Source organism: Nycticebus coucang, chromosome 1 (assembly GCF_027406575.1).
Source record: "Nycticebus coucang isolate mNycCou1 chromosome 1, mNycCou1.pri, whole genome shotgun sequence".
Lineage (NCBI taxonomy): Eukaryota > Metazoa > Chordata > Mammalia > Primates > Lorisidae > Nycticebus > Nycticebus coucang.
In genome coordinates this window covers 145362901-145388955 of record NC_069780.1, presented here as the reverse complement: position 1 = coordinate 145388955, position 26055 = coordinate 145362901, and the positions used below count along the sequence as shown (strand labels likewise).

At 38.4% G+C, this 26055-nt stretch overlaps 1 protein-coding gene across 5 annotated transcripts in view; it reads left to right on the top strand.

Moving 5' to 3' along the window:
- IPO11 (importin 11) overlaps positions 1–26055 on the top strand; it is a 232940-nt gene that overhangs the window by 143099 nt on the left and 63786 nt on the right. For all 5 annotated transcript variants that reach the window (XM_053589979.1, XM_053590000.1, XM_053589989.1 and 2 more), the window contains exons 25-27: positions 11094–11189; positions 11857–11970; positions 19565–19686. In XM_053589979.1, the coding sequence (XP_053445954.1) occupies positions 11094–11189; positions 11857–11970; positions 19565–19686 (332 nt within the window). The remainder of the gene's footprint in view (positions 1–11093; positions 11190–11856; positions 11971–19564; positions 19687–26055) is intronic.

Sequence of the window (26055 nt, the reverse complement as noted above, 5' to 3'; positions counted from 1 at the left end):
GTTGGGCTTTTTCCATGACTTAGCAATTATGAATAGGGCTGCAATAAATATTCTGATACAAATATCTTTGTTATGATGTGATTTTTGGTCTTCTGGGTATATGCCCAGTAGAGGGATTACAGGATTGAATGGTAGATCTATTTTTAGATCTCTAAGTGTTCGCCATATCACTTTCCAAAAGGAATGTATTAATTTGCATTCCCACCAGCAGTGCAAAAGTGTTCCCTTTTCTCCACATCCACGCCAATATCTCTGGTCTTGGGATTTTGTGATGTAGGCTAGTCTCACTGGAGTTAGATGATATCTCAAAGTAGTTTTGATTTGCATTTCTCTGATGATTAAAGATGATGAGCATTTTTTCATATGTCTGAAGGTCGTGTGCCTGTCTTCTTCAGAGAAGTTCTCTTCAAGTCCCTTGCCCGGCCTGCGATGGGATCCCTTGTTCTTTTCTTGCTAATGCGTTTGAGTTCTCTGTGGATTCTGGTTATTAAACCTTTGTCGGAGACATAACCTGCAAATATCTTTTCCCATTCTGAGAGCTGTTTGCTTGCTTTACTTACTGTGTTCTTGGCTGTGCAGAAGCTTTTTAGTTTGATCAAGTCCCAATACTGTATTTTTGAAGCAGCTTCAATTGCCGGGGGGGTCCTTCTCATGAAAACTCGCCTAGACTGATTTCTTCAAGGGTTTTCCCTGCACTCTCTTCTAGTATTTTTATAGTTTCATGTCTTAGGTTTAAATCTTTAATCCAGTGAGAGTCTATCTTGGTTAATGGTGAGAGGTGTGGGTCCAGTTTCAGTCTTCTACAGGTTGCCAACCAGTTTACCCAGCACCATTTGTTAAATAGGGAATCTTTTCCCCACTGAATGTTTTTAATTGGCTTGTCAAAGATTAAATAACGGTAATTAGCTGGATTCATCTCTTGGTTCTCTATTCTGTTCCAGACGTCTACTTCTCTGTTTTTGTGCCAGTACCATGCTGTTTTGATCACTGTTGATTTGTAGTATAGTCTGAGGTCTGGTAGCGTGATTCCTCCTGCTTTGTTTTTATTTTTGAGTAATTTCTTGGCTATTGGAGGTTTTTTATGTTTCCATATAAAACGAAGTATTGTTTTTTCAAGATCTTTAAAGTATGACAGTGGAGCTTTAATGGGGATTGCGTTGAAATTATATATTGCTTTGGGTAGTATGGACATTTTAACAATGTTGATTCTTCCCCACCATGAGCATGGTATATTTTTCCATTTGTTAACATTCTCAGCTATCTCTTTTCTTAGAGTTTCATAGTTCTCTTTATATAGATCTTTCACGTCCTTTGTTAGATAAACTCCCAAGTATTTCATCTTCTTTGGCACTGTCAATGGGATAGAGTCCTTAATTGTTTTTTCAACTGGACTATTGTTGGTATATATAAAGGCTACCGATTTATGAATGTTGATTTTGTAACCTGAGATGCTGCTGTATTCCTTGATCACTTCTAAGAGTTTTGTAGTAGAGTCCCTAGTATTTTCCAGATATACAATCATATCATCTGCGAAGAGTGAAAGTTTGATCTCTTCTGACCCTATGTGGATACCCTTGATCGCCTTTTCTTCCCTAATTGCTCTTCCCTAAAGAGCAATGGAGACAATGGGCAGCCTTGTCTGTTTTCAGATCTGAGTGGAAATGATTCCAATTTAACTCCATTCAATATGATAATTGGCTGTGCGTTTGCTGTAGATGGCCTCTATCAGTTTAAGAAATGTCCCTTCTATACCAATTTTCTTAAGTGTTCTGATCATGAAGGGATGTTGGATGTTATCAAATCTTTTTCTGCATCGATTGAGAGAATCACATGGTCTTTGATTTTTAATTTGTTTATGTGCTGGATTACATTTATAGATTTACGTATATTGAACCAGCCTTGAGACCCTGAGATAAAACTGACTTGGTCATGATGTATGATTTGTTTGATGTGTTGCTGGATTCTGTTTGTTAGAATCTTGTTGAATATTTTTGCATCTATATTCATTAGTGATATTGGTCTATAATTTTCTTTTCTTGTTGGGTCTTATCCTGGTTTGGGGATCAGGGTGATGTTTGCTTCATAGAACGTGTTGGGTAGTCTTCCTTCTTTTTCTACCTTTTGGAACAGGTTGAGTAATATAGGTACTAATTCCTCTTTAAAGGTTTGGTAGAATTCTGACGTAAAACCATCTGGTCCCGGCTTTTCTTTTTGGGGAGATTTTCTATGGTTGATGTTATTTCCGAACTTGATATGGGCCTGTTCAACATTTCCACTTGATTTTGGTTAAGTCTTGGAAGGTGACATGCTTCCAAGTAACAGTCAGTTTCCTTCAAATTTTCATATTTCTGAGAGTAAAGTTTCTTGTAATATTCATTAAGGATTTTTTTGATTTCTGAGGAGTCTGTTGTTATTTCGTCTTTGTCATTTCTGATTGATGAGATTAGAGATTTTACTCTTTTTTTCCAGATTACGTTGGCCAAAGGTTTATCTATTTTGTTGACCTTTTCAAAAAACCAGCTTTTTGGTTTATTGATCTGTTGTATTATTCTTTTGTTTTCAATTTCATTTAGTTCTGCTCTGATTTTGGTTATTTCTTTTCTTCTACTGTATTTGGGGTTGGAGTGTTCTTCCATTTCCAGTCTCTTGAGATGTCCCATTAAGTTGCTTAGTTCCTCTCTTTCCGTTTTCTTGAGGAAGGCTTGCAGTGTTATCAATTTCCCTCTTAGAACTGCCTTTGCGGTGTCCCAGAGGTTCTGATAGTTCATGTCTTCATTGTCATTTTGTTCCAAAAATTTGGCAGTTTCCTTCTTGATCTCATCTCTGACCCAGCTATCATTCAGCATAAGGTTATTTAACTTCCATGTTTTTGTATGAGTATGCAGATTCCTGTTGTTACTCATCTCAAGTTTTATTCCATGATGGTCCGAGAAGATGCATGGAATAATTTCTATTCCTTTAAATTTACTGAGGTTAGACTTGTGACCTAAGATGTGATCGATTTTGGAGTAAGTTCCGTGGGCTGATGAGAAGTATGTGTATTCAGTTTTGTTGGGATGAAATGTTCTGTAGATGTCTGCTAAATCTAAATGCTGGATGGTTAGATTTAAATCTAGTATTTCTTTACTCAGCATTTTGTTGGAGGGTCAATCCATCACTGCCAAAGAAGTGTTAAAATCTCCGACTATTATAGAGTTGGAAGAAATCAAGTTGCTCATGTCTGTTAGAGTTTCTCTTATAAATTGAGGTGCATTCTGGTTGGGTGCATAGATATTAATAATTGAAATCTCATCATATTGAGTCTTACCCTTAACAAATATGAAGTGACCATTTTTGTCCTTCCTTCCTTTTGTTGGTTTAAGCCTATTGTATCCGCAAATAAAATTGCAACACCTGCTTTTTTCTGGTTACCATTTGCCTGAAATATGGATGACCATCCTTTCACCCTGAGTGTGTATTTGTCTTTTGAGTTAAGATGTGACTCTTGTATGCAACAAATGTCTGGCCTGAGTTTTTGTATCCCATCAGCTAACCTATGTCTCTTTAGAGGGCAGTTTAAGCCATTCACATTAATGGAGAGTATTGATAAGTTTGGTGAAATTGTGGGTATTGAGTTTTTCGAAAGTCCAGTGGGCATTTTTAATCCTTTTGCCATTGTGGAAGTTGGAGTTTGATCAGAAGTTTCTGAGTGAGTTTACTTTTGTAGTAGAGAATTGGGTTAGTTATTATGGAGGATAGGTCTGAGAATATCCTTAAGAGCTGGTTTTGTTATGGCAAATTTCTTCAACATATGAATGTCATTAAAGTATTTAATTTCTCCATCATAAATGAAACTCAGTTTAGCTGGGTACAAGATCCGGGGTGAAAGTTATTTTGCTTGAGGAGATTAAACGTTGATGACCACCCTCTTCTGGCTTGAAAAGTTTCAGCAGAGAGATCTGCAGTCATTCTAATATTCTTCCCTTTGAAGGTAGTAGTTTTCTTTCTCCTGGCCGTTTTGAGAATTTTCTCCTTCATATTAACTTTAGTGAAGTTAATTATGATATGCCTGGGGGATGTCTTATTGGGGTTGAGTCGTGCTAGGGTTCTGAAGCTATCTGCTATCTGAATTTCAGGTTCTCTAGGCATTTCTGGAAAATTCTCTTTCATAATTTCATGCAGAAGGGCCTCTGCACCCATTGAGGCCACTTCATCTGTTTCAGTAATTCCTATGAGTCGGATATTTGCCTTCTTCGAGTTATCCCCGGGCTCTCTGAGAGAGTGATCCATTTTTGCTCGCCGTTTCTCTTCCTCTTTGAGAGTTTGGGAGCGTTCAAAGGCTTTATCTTCAGTGTCGGAGATCCTTTCTTCTGCTTGGTCCATTCTGTTGCTAAGAGATTCTACTGTATTTTTCATATCTTTGAGGGCTGCAAATTCTTGCTTCAGTGTGTCTAAGTCTTTGGTGGTTTTGTCTTTAAATTCATTAAATTCTTGAGACAGCTTTTGAATCTCTCCACGAATTCCTAGTTCCATTTTGTTAATCTTGTTTGCCATCCAAATTCTGAATTCGATTTCTGACATCTCAGCCAGTTGTTTGTGAATGGGATCTTCAATTACATCTGCCGTAGCTTTCCTTGGGGGGGTTGATCTATTCTGGTTATTCATGTTACCAGAGTTTTTCCGCTGATTCCGCCCCATGATTGTTTTACTCTCTTTGATTTCTCCCCTGGTGTTTTGTTGAGGACCCGTACAGTGCTGTGGCCTGAGAAACTGGGGCCCTGTTTGGTGTAGAGGGGCTAAGTGGTTCTGCCTTATTTTCAGCTGGTTTCTATGTGACCCTAGTGAAACAGTTACTCTGGGTTGAAGTCTTAGCTGTGGAGAAATACCAGCAATTAAGTCACCCCACCCAACACAGGCAAGATATGGAAAAGGAAAATCAAACCTGCCTACAGCCACACACCCAGGGCACTACCTGGGTAGTCCCCAGGTGATTGGCCCAGTTGAAAACGTCTAAATCAGTTGTCTCAGTCAGCAGCTGCCTCGGGTGGGAGAGTTCAAGAGGTCCCTGGGAACTGGATCACAGTGGTCTGGTGACTGCTGTAATATGGCTTGCTCCAGTGCTGCGTGGGGTCAGGAAGAGCCACCCAGTAAATACATCAATCTGGGAAGATTGATGCCTCCTTCCCCATCTTGTAGGTCTGTCACACCCAGTCGCTACTAGCCCCACAGGGCTCTGACCCAGTCAGTTGTCTGCAGTAAGCAGATACTCCAGGGGTTTGCACCTGCCTAAGTCACAGGGTAGTCTGTGTCTGCTCGTCTAGGCCGCTACTCTCTGTCTTTATCCAGCAGGGGGTGGTGTGGCCTGTCAACCTCGGGCACTTGATGGAGGCTGGAGGTGTTCACTCAGTTCCAGCCCTACCCTTAGTTTATGTTACTGGGTGAACGGAACAACCCTGTGGGAGTTTGTTTCTGACCCTGCTAGATTCTTCTGCAGAGGAGAGGCTGATTTGAGTTCCCAGAACCTGTGCCTCAGGCCCTGTCTTTAGTCCTGGGGGTTTATATTTGCAGCACGATCAGTTGTCGGCTGTAGCCTCTTGGCCTCCTTTGTGTATAGGCTGGTGATCCCCTGAGGGCCAGGTGCGTCTTAGGCTCAGTAAAATGGTCCTCTGGATCAGCCCCACCCTGGGAGTTTCCCAGCTCTGAGGGTGTGTTTTCTAGTCCCCGTGTTCCACCCAGGTCATTGCCGCCTCAGGCAAACCCTTTACTCATGTGGCCTGTGTTTCAGTCCCAAGTCTGTTCCATGGTGGTTGCCATCTGAGAAGATGCTCGGCCTCATCTGGTTGCCCAGGAATACAGGAGGAGAGACTATGGGATATCTGGGGGTGGGCCTTGTTATTGATGAAGATGGCTGTTGCTCTGTACCTCGGGGCACCACTGCTCCAGTGTAATTCCCTCTTAGCCGACTGTCATCTTCTTGCTCCTTTACTACAGAGTCAGCACTGGCCAGCTACAGTCCAGGTCCTGTCTACACCTCTCGAGAGTTCACCCAAGAATCCGGTCTCCTGGGGTGGCAGGTCTCCAGATCACAGAGTGAGAGTGGAGGGGAGTGTTAGGAGCTCAGAGTTGCTGGTAGTAACACCAAGCTCATTGAGACCAAATGAACAAATAAACAGATACAAAGACAGACGGAAACACATAGACATACAGGCAACAGCCACAACAACAGCAATGTAAGAACAACTGCAGTAAAAATAGTGATGATTGTAAAATAATTGAAAGAAGAAAAAAAAGAGAGAAAAAAGTGGTGTTAGTAGGAACGTTAAATGAGAAGAAATTAAAAGTAGAAGACATAGAAATTAAAAATATATCTATATAAAAAGTAATAATAAAAAATTATCGAAATCTCCTCTAAAAAAATGGTGAGGAAAAAACAGACAAAAACAGAACAAACAAAAAAAAACACGAAAACCAAAAAAAAAAAAACAAAAAGGCACCAACTACAAAAATTCTCGCGTGTAGAAATATACCTATATATATCTATATGTCTGCTGTAGGAATATATTCATCCTGCATTATACTTTCTGGACACCAGGTGGCGCTGTGAGTGGTTCCTAGGCTTATACCTGATTTACAGTTTATAGTGTTACCATAGTAACCAACTTCCAGGTCGATTGCCATTTCGGAATTTCTGTAAAAGTTTGTCGCCTAAGAATTGTGTAACCTGGGCTATTCTTTTCCAGACAGTACTTGCGACCGACCTTCCCACTCAGTGCAGGTGTCCACGCTTCTTAAGTCTTTCCAGTCTGTTCCCAGGTTCTCCTGCAAACTGGCGACTGCAATCGGCTGTGGGGGGAGTGGTGCTGAGTTTTCACGGTCATTGGTGGGCTTGTGGTTTTATCTTCTGTAGCTGGCTTCCAGGGCTGAAGCCAAGTTCGCGGCTTTACCAGCTAAGGCCGGATCCGCGGCTTCAAGCCGGTTCCCGTGGTTGGAGCGTTCGGGGGACTTATTCTGGATTTTATGGTTCAGAGTTTCCCTTTTGGATCGGTGCCCACCAGTTCACCGCGCAGCCTATACCGCCAGCCCCCTCCAACACCTGGGGGAATGGTGCCCGCCCTTTTGGGTAGTTCAAAATGTCTGTTTCGGGGGCAGGATCCCTTGCCTTCAATTGTCCAACAGTTTGCCCAGCTCCCTGTGATTTTGAGTGGCTCTCCTTTCGGATGCCTTCCTCAGTTCAGGAATAATTAATTGTCAATTGGGTTTTGTCAGCATTTACAAGCTGCTGACCTCCGTAGGGGCGGGGCCTGCTGGCCAGCACGGCCAGCAGGGAAGAATCTCTGCAACAGAGTCTGTGATTTTAAATTACCCCTCATATATAGCAATCCGCCAGTTCGCTGGGCGTCTCCGGCTGTCTGTCCACTCCAATAATCCACACACAGGGAAGGTCCAGACCTCCTCCTCTCACCTGATGGCTTGGGAGAGGTGGGCTACCCATTTTCACTTGTGGTCTGCTGTTTACCAACAGCTCTACTAGATTTTCTCTTGATTTTGTCCCATACTCCCTCCCCCCACAAAGTCTAGTGATGGAATTTTTGTGCATATTTTTCAAAAACTATCTCATCTTCAGCTATGGCTCCTGACCTTTTTTCCTTAGAATACAAGACTCCATTTTAGCCTTGAAATATTTATGTATTTTTTACACAGTGTCGCTATAAAGTGTCACTATAAAGAATACGCATAATGAGAGAACACTGGTTTGTATTTAATGTTACATGTAAATGAAAATTATATTTTAAGAGTTATACTGCTCTAAATATGTGTTTATGTGACTTTGTTGAAATATTTATTCCTTCCCATACTTCTTTGTCCATATGTAGATTCTCTAATTCCTTATGTTAATGATCCCTGAAATCCTATGGATTGAGGCCAGCTCCAGCTATATTATTGTTACTATAAATTCTCTTCAAACAGTGTGTTTTTTCTTTTTAAAGTTTTTCTTCAGAAACAGTTTTAGATGTCATAGTTTAGCGTCAACTAGATATATAACGTTTCTTTAAAAGACTATAGTCAGCAGTCTCCTCGTCATTTTTTCCTGCACAGAGACAGCTGGTTGTATTGCTTATGCCTTCATATCAGTGAATAACACTTGTGTGTTGTTCCTTTGGGAACTTTTAATTTTAGGTATCTGTTGACTTTTCATTTTGCATCTCTTCTGTACCTTCATCCTCCAAATAAAGTTTTATTGACATTTTTGTCATATAAATATTCAGCGTTTATGTTATGATTCCTACGTTTCCTATTTTGAAGCTGAGACATGTAGTTAGCTGTAATTACATCTCCTTTTCTCTACAACCTTTTGTAATCCCTAGAAGTAACAGTTATCTCATTTTTTCCCTTTTTAAAATTAAATTATAACTGTATACATTAATGCATTTATGGGGTTACAATGTGCTGATTTTATATACAATTTGGAATGCTTACATCAAACTGGTTAACATAGCTTTTACCATTCTTACTTAATTATCGTGTTAAGACATTTATACTCTACACATAATAGATTTGACCTGTACCCTCTAAGCTCTTGAACAGATACCAGTTCATTGTGTGCAGACACACCAGGAATTCTCTTTCAGAGCCAGGCTCACTCCCCCCTCCCAGCTGCTTCTTTAAGCTTATATGAGTTGCTGCTCGTTCCTAGTGTTCTGAAATTTTACTATGGTGTGCCTTAATGTAGGTTTATTCAAATTCACTCTATACCAGCACTGATGGACTCTGTTAGTCTGGAAGCAATCTCTTTCAGTTAGATCTTTTACAGAAAATACGGTGTTTTTCTTCTCCTGAGGTGGGGTCAGTTGCCCAGATATGTATAATTGAAAATACTGTATCTGGCATCCTGTTTTTTAGACTTTCAATCTCATTATTTTTTGTCTTCTTTATTTTCAGTCATCTTTATATTCTTCTTTTTTAAAGTTTATCTTTCTCATTTCCAAAGCCATATGATTCTGCTAATTCCTATGGTTTGAGGGGAAGAAAAAGGAAGAGAAGATACATGAGTTAAGTCTGATGTCTTCTTAAAATTCTCTCATCTAATGGGTCAGTTTTCTCTTGAATTTCTTCTTCCCTGCTTCTAGAGTTTGTCTCTCATTCTCTTTTTCCTTTTAAAATTATGTTCCCCCACTCCAAAATCCTGAATCTTATCTCTTGCTTTTAATCAAGAATTGGTATCCTTTATATTCTTTTTATTTTTTAATAATCACAAACCAGTAAATACCTTTCAAACTTGTGTCTCTTAGTAGGTTACATAGTAGTTGGCTGACATAAAGGTTTTTATATTCTTAATCTTTATTTGGACGTTGCCTTCATGTCTTGCTTAGAATTGGAGAATGTTGTCTACCATGTGTGCTGCTTGCATACCTTGCAATGTTCTGAAGTGCATGGAGGCATTTTTGATTATCGCATGTTTGGAATATACTGTCGCACACAATGAGCAGACACAGCAGATGTTAAGAGCCCCTTAATACAGGAGATAGTTGTGCATGGTAAATGGATGTCTCACTCAGAATGCCAGTAGTCAATCTTGAGAACCGTTGTTGGAGTCATAAGGGAAACTTGGCTTTCCCCAGTGTCTGGTACTTGCTTACAACCCTCTCAAATGGAATCTGTTTTCTTTCCCACCTCTCAAGCCTTGGGCTGGAACTGTGAAGCAAATGTCCTTCAGGGACCTTATTGCTTCTTCCTGACCACTGCTTTTCTTTCTGCACAAAAAGTAAACCAAAAATAAACAAAAAAAAATTCATCCTGCTTTGAATTTTATGCTTACGTATAAAAGTAATTTCTATTTCAAGTTTTCTTATGTAGCAGTCAATGCTTATGCCTAATAATCTGTATAATTATAAATGAAATATGATTTCTTATTTAATAAATGTGCAGATTTGTATATCCAAAATACCCTTTCCCTCCAATTTATTAAGAAACTTAAATGTAGATTTGATTTGGACAGTTAGTAGGGCGCCGGCCCCATATACTAGAGGTGACGGGTTCAAACCCGGCCCCAGCCAAAAACTGCAACAACAACAACAAAAAAATTTGGACAGTTAGTGTAGATGCTACTAACTTTTTCACTATTAAAAACAGTATGTTCGGGCGGCGCCTGTGGCTCAGTGAGCAGGGCGCCGGCCCCATATGCCGAGGGTGGCGGGTTCAAACCCAGCCCTGGCCAAAACTGCAACAACAAAAAAAATAGCCGGGCGTTGTGGCGGGCGCCTGTAGTCCCAGCTACTCAGGAGGCTGAGGCAAGAGAATCGCCTAAGCCCAGGAGTTGGAGGTTGCTGTGAGCTGTGTGATGCCACGGCACTCTACCAAGGGCAATAAAGTGAAACTCTGTCTCTACAAAAAAAAAAATAAATTAAAATAAAACAGTATGTTCGGCCAGGCCCAGTGGCTTACACCTGTAATCCTAGCACTTTACCCAGGGCAGCAGTCTCAAAAAAAAAAAAAAAAAGCCAGTACTTTCTAAAAGCCTTTTGAAACAGTTTTTAAGGATTATTTGTTTAAATTGCAAAGGTGACGATTATAGTAACAGTATATGATGCCTACGTTAACCCAGTACGATAAAGTGTAATTCTGTGCAAGATGTATAACTATGTCTTAATATTATATACTTTACATCAGACTTAATTTTTTTAAGAGACAGAGTCTTTCTGTCGCCCTAGATAGAGTGCTATGGCATCACAGCTCACAGCAACCTCCAGCTCTTGGGCTTAGGCGATTCTCTTGCCTCAGCCTCCCGAGTAGCTGGGACTACAGGCACCTGCCACAACGCCTGGCTATTTTTTGTTGCAGTTTGGCTAGGGCTGGGTTTGAACCCACCACCCTCAGTATATGGGGCCAGCACTCTACACACTGAGCCACAGGCGCCACCCCAGACTTAAATTTTTAAGTGGATTATTCTGTAAAAGTGTGTCTAGTTCAGAATATTGCATACCTTGTGTACTTGCATGTTTTCTCAAATTTGGTCTGTAGTATTTAATTTAGTCCATTGTTTTCTTACTTGTGTTTTGCATGAAGCAATGACTTGCAGGATCGAGTATTTACCACTGTGTCTTTCTGGTTTTTAGGTTGTGGAAAATGCCCTCAAAGTGAACCCAGTATTAAGTCCGCAAATGTTTCAACCAGTTTTCCCCTGTGTTTTCAGGGGTATTATAGAAGGGGAGGTAAGATTTTTCTTGACTTTCTAAGGCTAGTATTGGACTCTAGGGTTCTAGTTTTAAAAGTTTTTGTTCATGACATGTCATTTGTAAAAACTTTTCTTATCATCTGGATCACCTTAAATAAAGTCATGTAAATTACCAGATAGTTACACAACTTTGCTTTTTCCTATTCCACACAGGAAAGTGCAGATTTTCTTTGATATCTCTTTCACTCATGTACACATGTATTTGCACACAGTGATTTGAGGTAGAGGAATGGTTAGTGCCTTATTTCCAATGCTTGATTATCGAAAGTATGAGGGGAAAAGTGGTGTTGTTATAATATTGTTATAGACCAAATGTACTAAACCACTGGTTATTTTTTTAAGTTCAGCCCTTCAAAAGATCTGTGTAACTATATATATTAGGGGCATTTAAGGTAATACAAATATGAAATGGATACATGTATACATAATACATATATAATCTATATAAATATATTTACTATTTATAATCCATATATGTATTTAGTGAGTTAGAACTCAGGCAGTATTGCAATTTGTCCTAAAGCGAAGCAATATGGAGGAGAAAATTGTTATTTCGTATCCCTGTTGAATGTCAGAGATTGTTCATAATTGTCAGTACTTCTATCGTAACAAAATTTTGCATATGCTATATTTTAATTGTGCAGAGGTATCCTGTAGTGATGTCCACGTACCTTGGAGTTATGGGTCGAGTCCTACTTCAAAACGCTAGTTTCTTTTCTTCACTTCTCAATGAGATGGCCCATAAATTTAATCAGGAGGTAAGAATCAATATACTTAAGGACGTCTTTATCCAAATATCAATTGGAAATACGTATTTGATGAAATAGTGAATCTTTGTAAAAGTCCTTTTCTAGTTTTTAGTAATTTTGTTTTCATAATTTGAAGTAGAAGAATAAAAAAGAAATCCATAAGTGGCCAATTTTTATAATTTGTTCTTGCTAAAAGTAGATGATTTTATTCTTTTAACTGTAGAATAGAGTTTTGATTTATTTATGGTTGCAGTTTTTCCTTATACATAATCTGAAACATATTTTTGCATATAATAATGTACTTTATTTCATTCCATTAGTGAACTTACTGTTAATGCCATTGGTTGAGAGAGTTTCTGTTCTAATTATTGTAGAAAATAACCATTTCAGTAAAGCTTAGGGTTTCTTTTTGTTGTTTGTTTTTTTGAGACAGAGTCTTACTCTGTTGCTTTGGGTAGACTGTAGTGGTGTCATCACTGCTCACCACAACCTCAAATTCCTGGGCTTAAATGATCCTCCTGCCTCAGCCTCTGTGTAACTGGGATTATAGGTGCATGTCACAATACCTAGCTAGTTTTTCTATTTTTAATAAAGATAGGGTCTCACTCTTACTCAGGCTGCTCTTGTATGCTTAAGCTTAAGTGACCCTCCCACCTCAACTTCCCAGAGTGCTAGGATTACCAGCATGAGCCACTGTGCCTGGCCTCAGCAAAGGTTAATTAAAAAAAAAAAAAAAAGATCGTAGCTGTGACCAACTACCAGAGTAAGTTTCGAATAGGTTGGTAGGTGAGTCATTTACTTGAGACTATATGTGTATATAATATGCAAGTAGCATTTTTAAGTCATTAGTCTGCTAATATTTGTAAGGTATAAAAGAATGGTCTTAACCGATAACTATAGAATAGTAACAATTCATGAGATTTGGGGGGAACAAATATAACTACAGTAGAACCTGTGTTAAGTTGACTACCCAAGGGACTATAAGAAACAGGGTAATGTGTGAAAGTGGTCGACATAAGGAATTAGTCTGCTGTACTGGTACATACATGTGGTACATATCCCGTCCATGAAAATTAGGCCAACTTAAGGAGGTGTTCAGTATAAGGAGATGGTCAGCTATAGAGATTCTACTGTGTATATAAACTTTAGTCATCCTACAATAGTATTGAATGCTAGAACTTATTCTTCCTATCTAGCTGTAATTTTATACCTTTTAATGAATTGTTCCTGTCCTCCCCTTCATTAACGCTCCCCAGACTTAGTAATTACTGTTCTACTCTCTACTTCTATGAGATCAAGTTTTTTTTTTTTTTGTTTTTGGTTTTACATGTAAGTGAGAATATATGGTTTATCTTTCTGTTCTTGGCTTATTTCAGTTAATGAATGTATAATGTTATTAGACTCATCCATCTTGAGGTGGATAACAGGATTTTATTCTTTTTTTTTTTTTTTTTGGTCTTTGGCCGGGGCTAGGTTTGAACCCGCCACCTCCGGCATATGGAACCTGTGCCCCACTCCCTGAGCCACAGGCACCGCCGAGATTTTATTCTTATTTATGGCTGAATAGCATTCCATTGTGTATATATACCCAATTTTCCTTATACATTCATCTGTTGATGGGCATTTAGGTTGACTCCGTATCTTGGCTAACGTAAATAGTGCTGGAATAAACATGAGGGAGCAGTTCGTTCTTTCTCTCTTTCTTTTTTTTTTTTTTTTTTGACATTCTCACTATGTCTCCTTCAGTAGAGTGCCATGGCATCACAGCTCACAGCAACCTCAAACTCTTGGGCTTAAGCTATTCTCTTGCCTCAGCCTCCCAAGTAGCTGGGACTGCAGGTGACTGCCACAACTCCCGGCTGTTTTTTTGTTGCAGTTGTCATTGTTGTTTAGCTGGCCTGGGCAGGGTTAAAACCCGCCACCTTCAGAGCATAACCATAACCACTGTGCTACAGGTGCCAAGCCTGTTTCTTTGATATTTTAATTTCCTTTCCTGTGGATAGATACTCAGTAGGGAGATTTTTGGATCATATGGTAATACTATTTGTGTTGCAGAGCTTCCATACTGTTCTCCACAATGACCGTATTGTTTATATTCCTACCAACAGTTTATGAATTCCCTTTTTCCACATCTTTGCTGGCATTTTTTTTTCTCTTTTTGATAATAGCTGTTCTCACAGGTATGAGATGATCTCTTTATAGGTTTTCTAAAAATGATTTAATGCTTTTATTGAACAAATACCTGCTTTAAAAGAAAGATAATATGTTGGTGGTAGCAGAAGGAGAATGCCCAGCTGGAGAGCCTCTGTATGGGGAGAAAGTCATTGTCTTCTCAGAGGACCGTCCTAATTCTTCTACTTCTTTTTGGGAGCCGTCCCAAATGACTCCCAAGCTGGGTTTATGCTCCCCTGACAATTTTTTTTAAAATAAATTTTATTTTTAATTACTCTGCGTAATAATACAATAGAGCTTCTGTAAGTTGACCATCCGAGGAAATGAATTGATCAACATATAAGGGTGGTTAACATGTTTTTAGAAAAAAATGAAGTCATGCAATAAGATTCTTTTGAGAGTTTTTGCTTTTGAGTGTCCTCCGTTGTATTGCGTATATCTGTAAATCATTCCTTTTTATTACTCAGGAATATTCTGTTACATGGACATCTCACAGTTATCCATTCATCTGGCAGTAGACATTGGTGTCATTTCTAGTTTGGGGCTATTATGAATAAAAAGCTGGCATGAATGGTACACATTTGTCTTTGTGTGGATTTGTGTCTTTGTTTCTGTTTTTAAAGCAGTTGTAGAATTCTACGATTTCATCATCATTGTGAGTTTCAGTTGTTTCTTGATCCTTGGCGACACTTAATATTGCCAGTCTTTTTTTTTTTGGTAGAGACAGAGTCTCACTTTATCATCCTCAGTAGAGTGCTGTGGCGTCACAGCTCACAGCAACCTCCAGCTCTTGGACTTAGGAGATTCTCTTATCTCAGCCTCCTGAGTAGCTGGGACTACAGGTGCCCACCACAACGCCTGGCTATTTTTGTTGTTGTTGTTCTTGTTGCATTTTGGCTGGGGCTGGGTTTGAAACCACCAACCTTGGTATATGGGGCTGGCACCCTACTCACTGAGCCACAGGAGCTGCCCGCCAGTCTTTTTCATTTTAACCATTCTCATGGATTGCTAGTGGAAATCTCATTGTGCTTTAGTTTGCATTTTTCTGACAGGAGATGTTGCTTTCCTTTTTATGTGCTTGCCAGCCTTTTGTGTATTATGCTGTAAAATCTTTTTCCAATTTTTGAAGGTAGTTTTGGCTTATTTTTGAGTTGTGAGTTACATGTTTTAGATTTAAGATTTTGGCAGGTATATGTATTGTAAATGTTCTTTCTTTGCTCTCCAGCTTGCTTTATTTTCCTGTATGTTTATAAGAATAGAACCTCTTGTATTAATTTACTAAATTATTATTTTCTTTTATTGTTCATGCATTTTGTGTTTGATGTAAGAAGTCTTTTGCCTGTTCTAAGGTCAAGAAGATTTTTTCCTGCACTTTCTTTCTTTTCTTTTTTTGCTTTTGCAGTTTTTGGCTGGGGCTAAGTTTAAACCCACTACCTCTGGCATATGGGGCAGGCGCCCTGCTCTTTTGAGTCACAGGTGCTGCACCGCACCCCCACTTTATTTTTACTTTATTTTATAGAGACAGAGTTTTATTTTGCTGCCCTCGGTAGAGTGCTGTGGCGTCACAGCTCACAGCAACCTCCAGCTCTTGGGCTTAGGTGATTCTCTTGCCTCAGCTTCCCGAGTAGCTGGACTACAGGTGCCTGCCACAACGCCTGGCTATTTCTTTTGTTGTTGCAGTTTGGCTGGGACCGGGTTCGAACCTGCCACCCTTGGTATATGGAGCTGGTGCCCTACTCACTGAGCCGCAGGCGCCGCCTTTCTTCCTTGTTTTCTTCTAGAAGTTTTATAGTTTTAGTTTTTATGGCCAATGATTCATTTTAAGTTTCCGTCTGTGATGGGAGATGAATCACTATATATTTCATATATATGTGAATAAACACAAATATACATGCATATGTGGGTACACACCTTGTGTATGTATTATTCTAGCCTGATTTATCAAAGAGATTATCTTTTGCCCATTGAATTTCCTTGACACTTTTGTCAAAAATCACTTGGCCACTTATATGTCTATTTTTTTTTACTCTGTTCTGTTACATTGATATAAGTTTTTGCTTTTATGCTGATCTCACATTTTCTTGGTTACTGTAAGTCTATAATTGTTCTTGAAATCTGGTAACTTTAGTTTTCTTATTTGAAGTAGTTTGGCTATATTGTGTTCATTGCATTTCCACCTAAATTAATGTTTGTTTTTTTTTTTTTTTGGAGACGGAGTCTTACTTTGTCGCCCTCAGTAGAGTGCTGTGGTGTCACAGCTCACAGCAACCTCCGACTCTTGGGCTTAAGTGATTCTCTTGTCTCAGCCTCCTAAGTAGCTGGGACCACAGGCACCCGCCACACACCTGGCTGTTTTTCGTTGTCGTTGCGACTGCTGTTTTACCTGGCTGGGGCTGGGTTTGAACCTGCCACCCTCAGTATATGGGGCTGGTACCCTACCTTCTGAGCCACAGGCACCACCCTCCACCCAAATTTCAGAATTGCCCTGTTAATGTCTCCAAAAGTACATGATGGGATATTGAATGGGATTATGTTGATCTTCTGTAGATGAATTTTTTTTGGGGGGGGGGCAGCGACATTTTAATAAAATCTAGTCTATGAATGGATTTATATTTATTTGAGTGGTTTTTTTTTTTTGCTGCTGTTGACGTTTTATAGTTTTTATTGTATATGACTTGATGTGTTTTGTTAAATTTATCTCATTATTTTTGGGGTTTGATGCTATTATAAATGGAGTTTTGAGAATTTCAGAGTTGCTCATTGGTAGTCAAGAGAAATGAAATAGATTCTTATGTATTGACAAAGTATCTTGTGACTTCTAGGTAACTTTAGTTTTGTTGTAGGATCCTTAGAATTTTTTACAAATACAATCATGCATTACCTCCAACCTCACCCCCCTTTCATTGCCTTGTTGTATCTGTTCAGTATTATGTTGACCCCAGTATTGACTGAACCTATTAGAATTCTTCTTATTTGGGGGGAATAATTTCAGGCATTTTAGATAATAGATTTGACCCCAAAAAAGTGATTGAACATATAAAATGAAAGAAAGGATACTGAGAAAAATGGAAGGTATTACAGAAATGAAGAAATTTGACATTCATTCCTTCACAACAAAGTATTATTATTTAATTTATTTCAGAATGTTACCAGGGGTACAAACATTGTAGCCACATGCATTACCTTTGTACAGCTTGAGTTAAGGTTATAAATTGTGTCCATCCCCAGATATTGCCCATTGTACTGTTAAGTGTGAGTTTACCCATCTTCTTCTCTTCTGTTTGCTTGATTTCTATTGCATGCTGATCATTTAGTCCAATTTAAAAATGAAAAAACAAGTTAATTCCAAAATACAACTTTTGTATAAATTAATGTCTTTTGAATGACAAATGTCATTCATTTTGAATTAATGTCTTTAGAGATATTAGAGATATGGAATCTCTAAATATCCCATACAGTACACCAGAGGGCTACAGACACTTTGAATGTGATTGCAGTTTGTTTAACAGAAGATAAGAAGTCACTCGTGACCATGGACTTTATAAGAAATTACTACTTACTAAGACTACAGATTGCCTACTACAAGTTGAGTATCCCTGAAATCTGAAATGCTCCAAAATTTAGAAATTTTGAGCATGACATGACACTCAAAGGATATGCTCATTGGAACATTTTGGATTTCAGGTTTTCTAATTAGTGATTCTCAGCTGGTTAGTATATGTAAATATTGCAAAATACATAATCTAGATTATGTCTGGTCCCAAGCATTTCAGACCAGTAATACAGTAGAACCTCTGTAAGTTGATCACCCAAGGAACTGTAACATACTAGTCAACATACAGAGGTGATCAACCTAAGGAACTAGACCTTCCATCCTGAAATGTGCATGTGGTACATGTACAGTCTGTAAAAATTAGGTCAATTTAAGGGGGTGGTCGGTGTAGGGAGGTGGTCAACTGTGGAGATTCTACTGTATTTCATGACTTGAATATTATGCATCAATTTTATATTAGAATACATGCATGTCTGTTTGTTTACATATTATTTATGGCTGATTTATGAAAGATTGCAAATCAAACCATTTGTTTCACAAAACCTAAAACATTGACTATCTGGCTTTTTTTTTTTTTTGCAGTTTTTGGCCAGGGCTGGGTTTGAACCCACCACCTCCAGCATATGGGGCTGGTGCCCTGCTCCTTTGAGCCACAGGCGCCGCCCATGTATTATATTTTAATTATAACATGATAGATGCTTTTCTAATGTTATAAGGTAATAAAATTTTGCATACTATATATTAATTATAGTAAGTCTCTAGACCATTTATTTCCAAATTATATATGATTTGAAGACATCATGGTATAAATCAGAAGTTACCAAACTGTCTTGATTCATGGAAATTCAGTACCTTAGTAATATTTTCACAGTGCCTCTAGGCCAAAACAAATTTCATATAAGCACACTGTGAGATCCGCTTTGAGTCTGTATAGTCCATTTTCAATCTAAGTGAACAGTACACTGGTTGTGTGTTCCCTTATAGATCTGAATTGTGTTCATCAGGGTTTTCCAGAGACGGAACCAGTAGAGAGAGAGAAAAAGAGAGAGTGTGTGTGTGTGATAGAGTCTAAAGAATTGGCTCACATGATTGTGGGGGCTGGTAAGTCTGAATTTTACAGGGCAGAATGGAAACTCGGGCAGGATTTCTGTTAGTTTTGAGATAGGATTTCTTCTTTCCTGGTAATACTTTTCTGCTCCTAAGGCCTTCAAGTAATTGGATGAAGCCCACCTACATTATCTACAGTGATCGCCTTTACTTAGAGTCAACTCTTTGGGAATATTCACCTCTACGAGATACTTTCACAGCAGCATCTTTAGACTAGTGTTTGACCTGGGCACCTTAACTGAGTTGACATATTAAATTAACCATCACGCTAATTCTGTATTATGTTGATTTATTTTAGCTTTATTTTTAATGTACCATACACATGTATTAGGAAATGATTCTTGTTTTCCTTTGAAATTTTATAATTTGAGGTTGTGACCTGTCCTCTCCTGAGAGTAGTAGCAAATCAGTCCAGCAAATCACAGAACATTGAACAATTGAATAATCTATGAGTTGACATTTTGAAAAACACATTTTTTTTACTGTACCTGATTGGTGATTTATTAAATGAAATTATTAAAATCACTCATTGGCTACATAGGTATTTTGAATAAGTCTGCTTAGCTCATAGGATTAATTAGAGTCAATTTCTGAGTTTGCTCAAATTATCTCTGACCAGTTGGAGGTTGCCCCAAATTCAGGTATTCTAGTTGTATTTGTTGTTGTTATTGAATTTTAACCCTGGGTTAAAAGGCTTTAGCCTTTAATAGTACTTATCTATAAGTAAATAGCATTTCAAATATTTTGTGATGCCTCCTTTTCTTGTTTCAGATGGACCAGCTTTTGGGAAATATGATTGAGATGTGGGTTGATCGAATGGACAACATTACCCAACCTGAAAGAAGGAAACTTTCAGCTTTGGCTTTGCTTTCTCTTCTGCCATCTGATAATAGGTGAGGGAATGTTTTCTTAAGATTTGTTTTTATAAAGTATTAAAAAGTTAACACTATTTTTGGTTATTAGTGTTGTTGTGTGTTAATGGGCAGTGTTAATTTTATGTATGTGGATGCCAATTTTATTAGAAGTTAATGATGTGGCAAGTGATTAAATATCTAATATTTCAAAGTATAATTCTGATAATTCAAGAGTTTTGTTAATTTTTTTTAATTTGAATAATTTGTAAAGTTTGCAAGTAGTCTTTTTCTCCTTATAAATTCTCATTTTCATAAAGCAAATAGAAAATGCTCTGATTTGGTCATTTAAAGAATGTGTTTTCTTTGGTTTAATGCCTATTTTTGAGGAGTTTGGCATTATATGCTTTTTTTTGTACTTTCAGTGATTTATTTGACAGTGATTAGTTCTCATCCACATTAACTGTATAAATTTTTGAAAGTGGTAACAGGTATATAGATAACCAACATACAGAACTTCATTGATAAATCTTTATCCTTATACATATGATAAGGGATTTCTTATTCCTTTGGCCCAGTTAGCTTTGTTGAGTCTTATGTCAATGCACACATCTGGAATTCTCCTCTTTCTCAAGGCCACTTTCTAGATTTCAGGGGGTATCCAAAGGTCACTGCTTCATGGGTGTACTTTTTAAAACATCTCACTGGTAGACAATTTTTTGTGCTCTCAATTGTGAAGCCTTAAAAGCAAGCCTGAAGACTTGATACTGCATAAGAAACATAATAGTAATATGTTAGATCTTTATGTCTTGGGGAATTTTTAAAGCATGTACATTCTAGTAATAAATTAGTGGCGTACGTCCAGTTAGTTTTAGTTTTAGGAATTATTGTTCTTTATGCATTATTTACTTCTAATGTGGCAATTAGAATTGAGAACATATGTAATTACTTTGTTCTCACATCATGACAGTAGATAATATTTATGAAATGCCATACATTTGCCAAGTGCTCAGGTAATGTTTATATCATTTAATCCTTAAAATAGTCCCATGATGTATAGGCATGACTATCCTTTTCTACCTGAGCAAACAAATGCTTGAAAGATGTTAAATAACATTCTTAAAGTAAGAGCTGTGGCACACGAATATGGTATGGGACACTTCTGATTCCTTTGGCCTCGTTAGCTTTATTGAGCCTCTTACCATGTGGCATGGCATAGGCCTAATTTGAACCTGGTCAGCTTATTAAATGCCAGGACTTCCTCTTTTAACCAGTAGGTGATAATGTGTTAGGTGGACAAGCACAAGACGAACAGATTTCCTTGCTATGAACTGGAGTGGCATCTTAGTTATTTTTGGAAACCAAATTTAAGCTACCTAAAATAGTGACTTGGGAATTATTCAGGCTTTTGATATTGAGATATTAAATAATGTAGTCCTTGGCAGTAGTCGTCACTCTGTAAACAAATAAATGAATGGGAAAAAAATTAGGATCGATAAAGCATGTTAGAATTTTCTCTATCATACAGCGGAGGCATGTTCCAGCCTCCTATGCCTGCGAGGCTGAGGCAGGTGGATCGCCTGAGCTCAGGAGTTTGATTGTCACCAGCCTGAGCAAAGTGAGACCCTGTCTCCACAAAAAATAGAAAAACTAGCCAGGCCTTGTGGTGGGTGCCTGTAGACCCAGCTAGTTTGGGAGGCAGAGGCAGGAGAATCACTTGAGCCCAAGAGTTTGAGGTTGCTGTGGGCTGTGATGCACTATATCCAGGGCTATAAAGAAAATGGAAAAAAAAAAAATTCTCTACTGTAAAGTACTGAGATTATTGAGAGAGAAAGCAATAAACGGCATGTGGTAAGTGTAGAAAGATATTTAAAATTCTATCGAAAGCATATTTGCTTTTTCTTTCATATTTCTCATTTTTCTTAAGAATACTGTTTCTGTTGATATTTTATACAAGTATGTGGTTGTTCAAAAATAGTTTTCATGTATAAATTGTGGAAATTTAATATAGGTTGAGTGTTCCTTATCTGAAATGCTTGGGACCAGTTTGTTTTGGATTTCAGGTGGGTTTTTTTTTTTTTTATGAGATTTTGGAATATTTGCATATATGTAATAAAATATCTTGAGGATAGGACCCAAATTGGAACATGAGATTTTTTTTTCTTTTTTTTTGGGATAGAGTTTCACTATAATGCCCTTGGTAGAATGTTGTGACGTCATAGCTCACACCAACCTCAAACTCTTGGGCTTAAGCAATTCTCTTGCCTCATCCTCCTGGGTAGCTGGGACTACAGGCACCTGTCACAACACCTGGCTATTTTTTGGTTGCAGTTGTCATTGTTGTTTAGCAGGACTGGGCCAGGCTTGAACCTGCCAGTCTTAGTGTATGTGGCCGGTGCCCTACTTACTGAGCTTTGGGTGCTGAGCCTGTAACATGAAATTTATTTATGGTTTCATGTACACATAGCCAGAAGGTAATCTTATATGATGTTTTTAATAGTGTATATGAAAGAAAGTACTTACATAAGGAATTTTACTTTGAAAGTAGGCTGGAACAAGGTTTGAAGGCCATGTTTTCTGTGTACTTCCTTCCCCTTTCTCCAAACAGAAGGCATCTCTGTCCGCACTTTTCTGTCTGTGGTTGGGAGAGAAGTGAGAAAAGCAATCCCCTGCCATTCCAGTTGTTGTCACACTGAGTTATGCCTGCAATCTGTGGCATCTCAACCGGCACAAATCTATGCTCGCCCAAGGATTGTGATTGCTGCTGCCTACCTGCCACTGAAATTTATCTGGGGTCTGAGGCCACTTTAGTCATCACGATTGAAGTGGGCTGAGACTCAGGTTCTTCCTGTCAAGGTGGCAGATTCCCTTGTATCCCAGGGCAGATCTAGGAACACTGTCTGTGGGCTCTGGCCTGTAATCAGGGACCGTGGGCTTCTGCCCAGTGCTGTGTTTTACTAGGTGCTGGGTTGGCCAGAACTGGGTTCCAAGGAAAAGGTTCAGGCACACTTCCCTCTCCCCTCCACCAGACAGACAGATTCTCTCACTGTACTGCACTGCCTGGGCTTGGGTGTGGTGTGGGTAATGCAAGACTATCTTTTCTACCCGCTTCCATGCATCTTTTCTTGTTCTAAAGCCAAAACCAAGTACCTGGTTTCTTTCGCTCTTCTGAAGGTGTTTTTGTCTGTGGATAATTGTTCAAATGGATGTTCCTACTGGGAAAATAATTGCTGGTGGGTTCTATTTCACCATCTTGATTCACATTCTCTCTCCATACTTGCTTTTTTTTGCTGTTTTTTTCCTTAATATATAACTTGAACTTATTTCCAGCCTCGTTTGTGTATCATATGATTATATACTTTGTGGAAAGGGTCAGTGAAGTGACAAGGGGAAACTTGTTTCAACATTTTATTTTGCGAGTTGACTGTGAGATGAGCAGTCCTCCTGGGGTATAGTGAGTGGTGATTATTTTTCTTTCTTTTATTGTTACGTAAGGAAAATGGAAATGTGAATAAGATTGTTTAGAAGTTTCAGTACCTCAGATGTTGAGGTTCTGCTCCCCAATCACCCTTTGATATATGGTTTGTAAGGGCATAGATACCCTTAGAAGTTCAAAAGAATGTCTTTGGATTATACACGTTTGTCTTCTTTGTGTGTAATATAATGCAATTTGTAGTAATTTTTGGTTCTGATCAATTCAATCAAGGTAGAAAACTCTCTTTGATGCAGCTTTTAATGTTTTTATTTTCTGACTGAATTATGCATTATGTATCTTTCTGGTTCTTGTGAATGTATTGATTAGTTTTCTTCCCAGGCATAATTGAGTAAGATCCCTATTTTTGAAATGGTCAGTATTCATAAACTGGTTTTTGTTAGCTTTAATCTACCAGAAGCTGGAGGGTATAGGCAAATTTTAGGACCATGAACAGTTGGAACCACAATTGTGTGTTGACTGCCTTCATCTGTACACAAAATGATTTTATGAAAAAAGAGATAAATTATTAATTCCTAGGCTTGTTGATTTTTAATTGAAGGGTTATAATAATTTATAATTTTTTTTAAAAGCTTCTGGCAGGCCTTTGAAAATCAATTTTCAAAAAAATAGCCCTATACTTTTTGATGTATTTTGACATGTTTCTATCCTCCCACTTTAGGATTTAAATGGAAACAGTCCATTTTCATTTCTAATATGAATTACCCTTAAAATCCTAAAATGTTTTCTTCTTCCTCTTCTGATTGCAACCTTAAGATGCTAACTAAAGGGCGGCGCCTGTGGCTCAGCAAGTAGGGTGCTGGCCCCATATACCGAGGGTGGTGGGTTCAAACCCAGCCCCGGCCAAACTGCAACAAAAATAGCCAGGTGTTGTGTCAGGCGCCTGTAGTCCCAGCTTACTCAAGAGGCTGAGGCAACAGAATCATCTAAGCCTAAGAGCTGGAGGTTGCGGTGAGCTGTGACACCACAGCACTCTACCGAGGGCGACAAAGTAAGACTCTGTCTCTAAAAAAAATAAATAAATAAAATATAAAAAGATGCTAACTAAAACAACAAGTATTCATCAGTCTTTTAAAGATATTATTATGTTCTGAGTCACCATGCTGTGCATTGAGGTCACACTCTACTTCACCTTTAGGATAGACACTGTTCATTGCACATGGCATCCTAGAACAACAACTGTTGGCATCTTGTGTCTCCTGTCCTAACTACTTAGGAACGTTCCTGAGTGCTTATGAATCTGGGAGTGCATTCTGAGTGTTTTCCTTGCAACTAGGAGCAGTGCCTTGGTTGCAAAATAAATAAAGCTTCTGACAAACTGTTTTCATATGTGCTGGTCATATTACAGACACCGAGTAACTTTATCTAATCACCAACCATTGTATGATGGGCTCCTTTTAAATGCTTTTAAATGTGTCACCCCAAAACTAAACTGTGATCAAGTAAGATTGCTTTGATGTTTCAGAACCTCAAACTGCGTTAGTCTGAAAGTAAGATAAGTTTCTGAATGAGAATAAAGTATTGGGTCTAAGGACTCATAGTGGTTGAAATCATATGGAAAAACCATAGTTATAGATTGGCTAGCACCAACAAGGGGACAAAAACATAAGAATAGAAAAAGTACTCAGAGTTGTAAAACTATGAGTATTGTGTACTTTTTGGTTTTTCTAATGTAAAAAATGTGTATGTGTATGTCATCAGTTGTTCCTTCATAGCCTGAGGAACATTTATTTTTAGATAATTCTTTCCCTTGAGTCTCTTCTTTCATTCTTTCCAAGATTCAGAGAGAAAAGGATGCACACAGTAAGATGGAGATGAGAGCCAGATTTGGCTTCAGAGGCATGTTTTACTATTTAGGTGACTTGGACTAGTTTTCCCTCTTTGGGCCTCAGTTGTGTTGTGCATCAAATGAAAGGCAGTGATGCAAGCTAGCACCTGGGTTATTATAAGGATAAATTAGACAATCTGTATATAACACCTATTAAAGTGTTGAGTGAATATGGTGCAAAGGTAATTGCAGTTTTTGCATTATTGAAATTTGCTGTTTGATACTGGTATATATTCATAAATGTGGTCATATTATACATCATTTTAATGTACATTTCTCACTTTATGTTTTTTTCCTAATGACTTATTACTTGCTGTTTATTTTGTATTTATTTTGGACTATGGAAATGATGTTAGACAAAAAGCAAATTCAAGCGATTATCTTATTCAAGTTCAAAGGGGGTGGTAAAGCAGTAGCGACAACTCACAGCATCAACAACACATTTGGCCCAGGAACTGCTAATGAATGCACAGTGCAGTGGGGTTCAAGAAGCTTTATAAAAGTGATGAGAGCCTGGAAGGTGATGAGTGTAGTGGCCGGACATCAGAAGTTGACAACAACCAATTGATAGCCATCATCAGAACTGATCCTCTGACAATTACAAGAGAAGTTGCTAAGGAACTCAACATCTACCATTCTGTGGTCATTTGGCATTTGAAGCAAATTGTAAAGGTGTGATAAGGCTTGATAAGTGGGTGCCTTGTGAGCTAACCAAAAATCAGAGCAATCGTTTTCAAATGTCATTTCCTATTCTACACAAAGCAGTGAACCATTTCTCAATCAGATTGTGTCATACAATGAAAAGTAGATTGCTACACCAACTGGCGATGACCCCTTTAATGGTTGCACTGAGAGGGACCCCCAAAGCACTTTCCAAACCTAACCTTGCACCACAAAAAGGTCATGGTCATTGTTTGGTGGTCTGCTGCTGGTTTGATCCACGACAGTTTCCTGAGTACCAGCGAAACCATTATGTCTGAGAACTGTGCTCAGCATATCGATGAGAGGCACGGAAAACCACAACACCTGCAGCCAGCACTGGTCAACACAGAGGGCCCTATTCTTCTCCACAAGAACACCTGACCAAGGG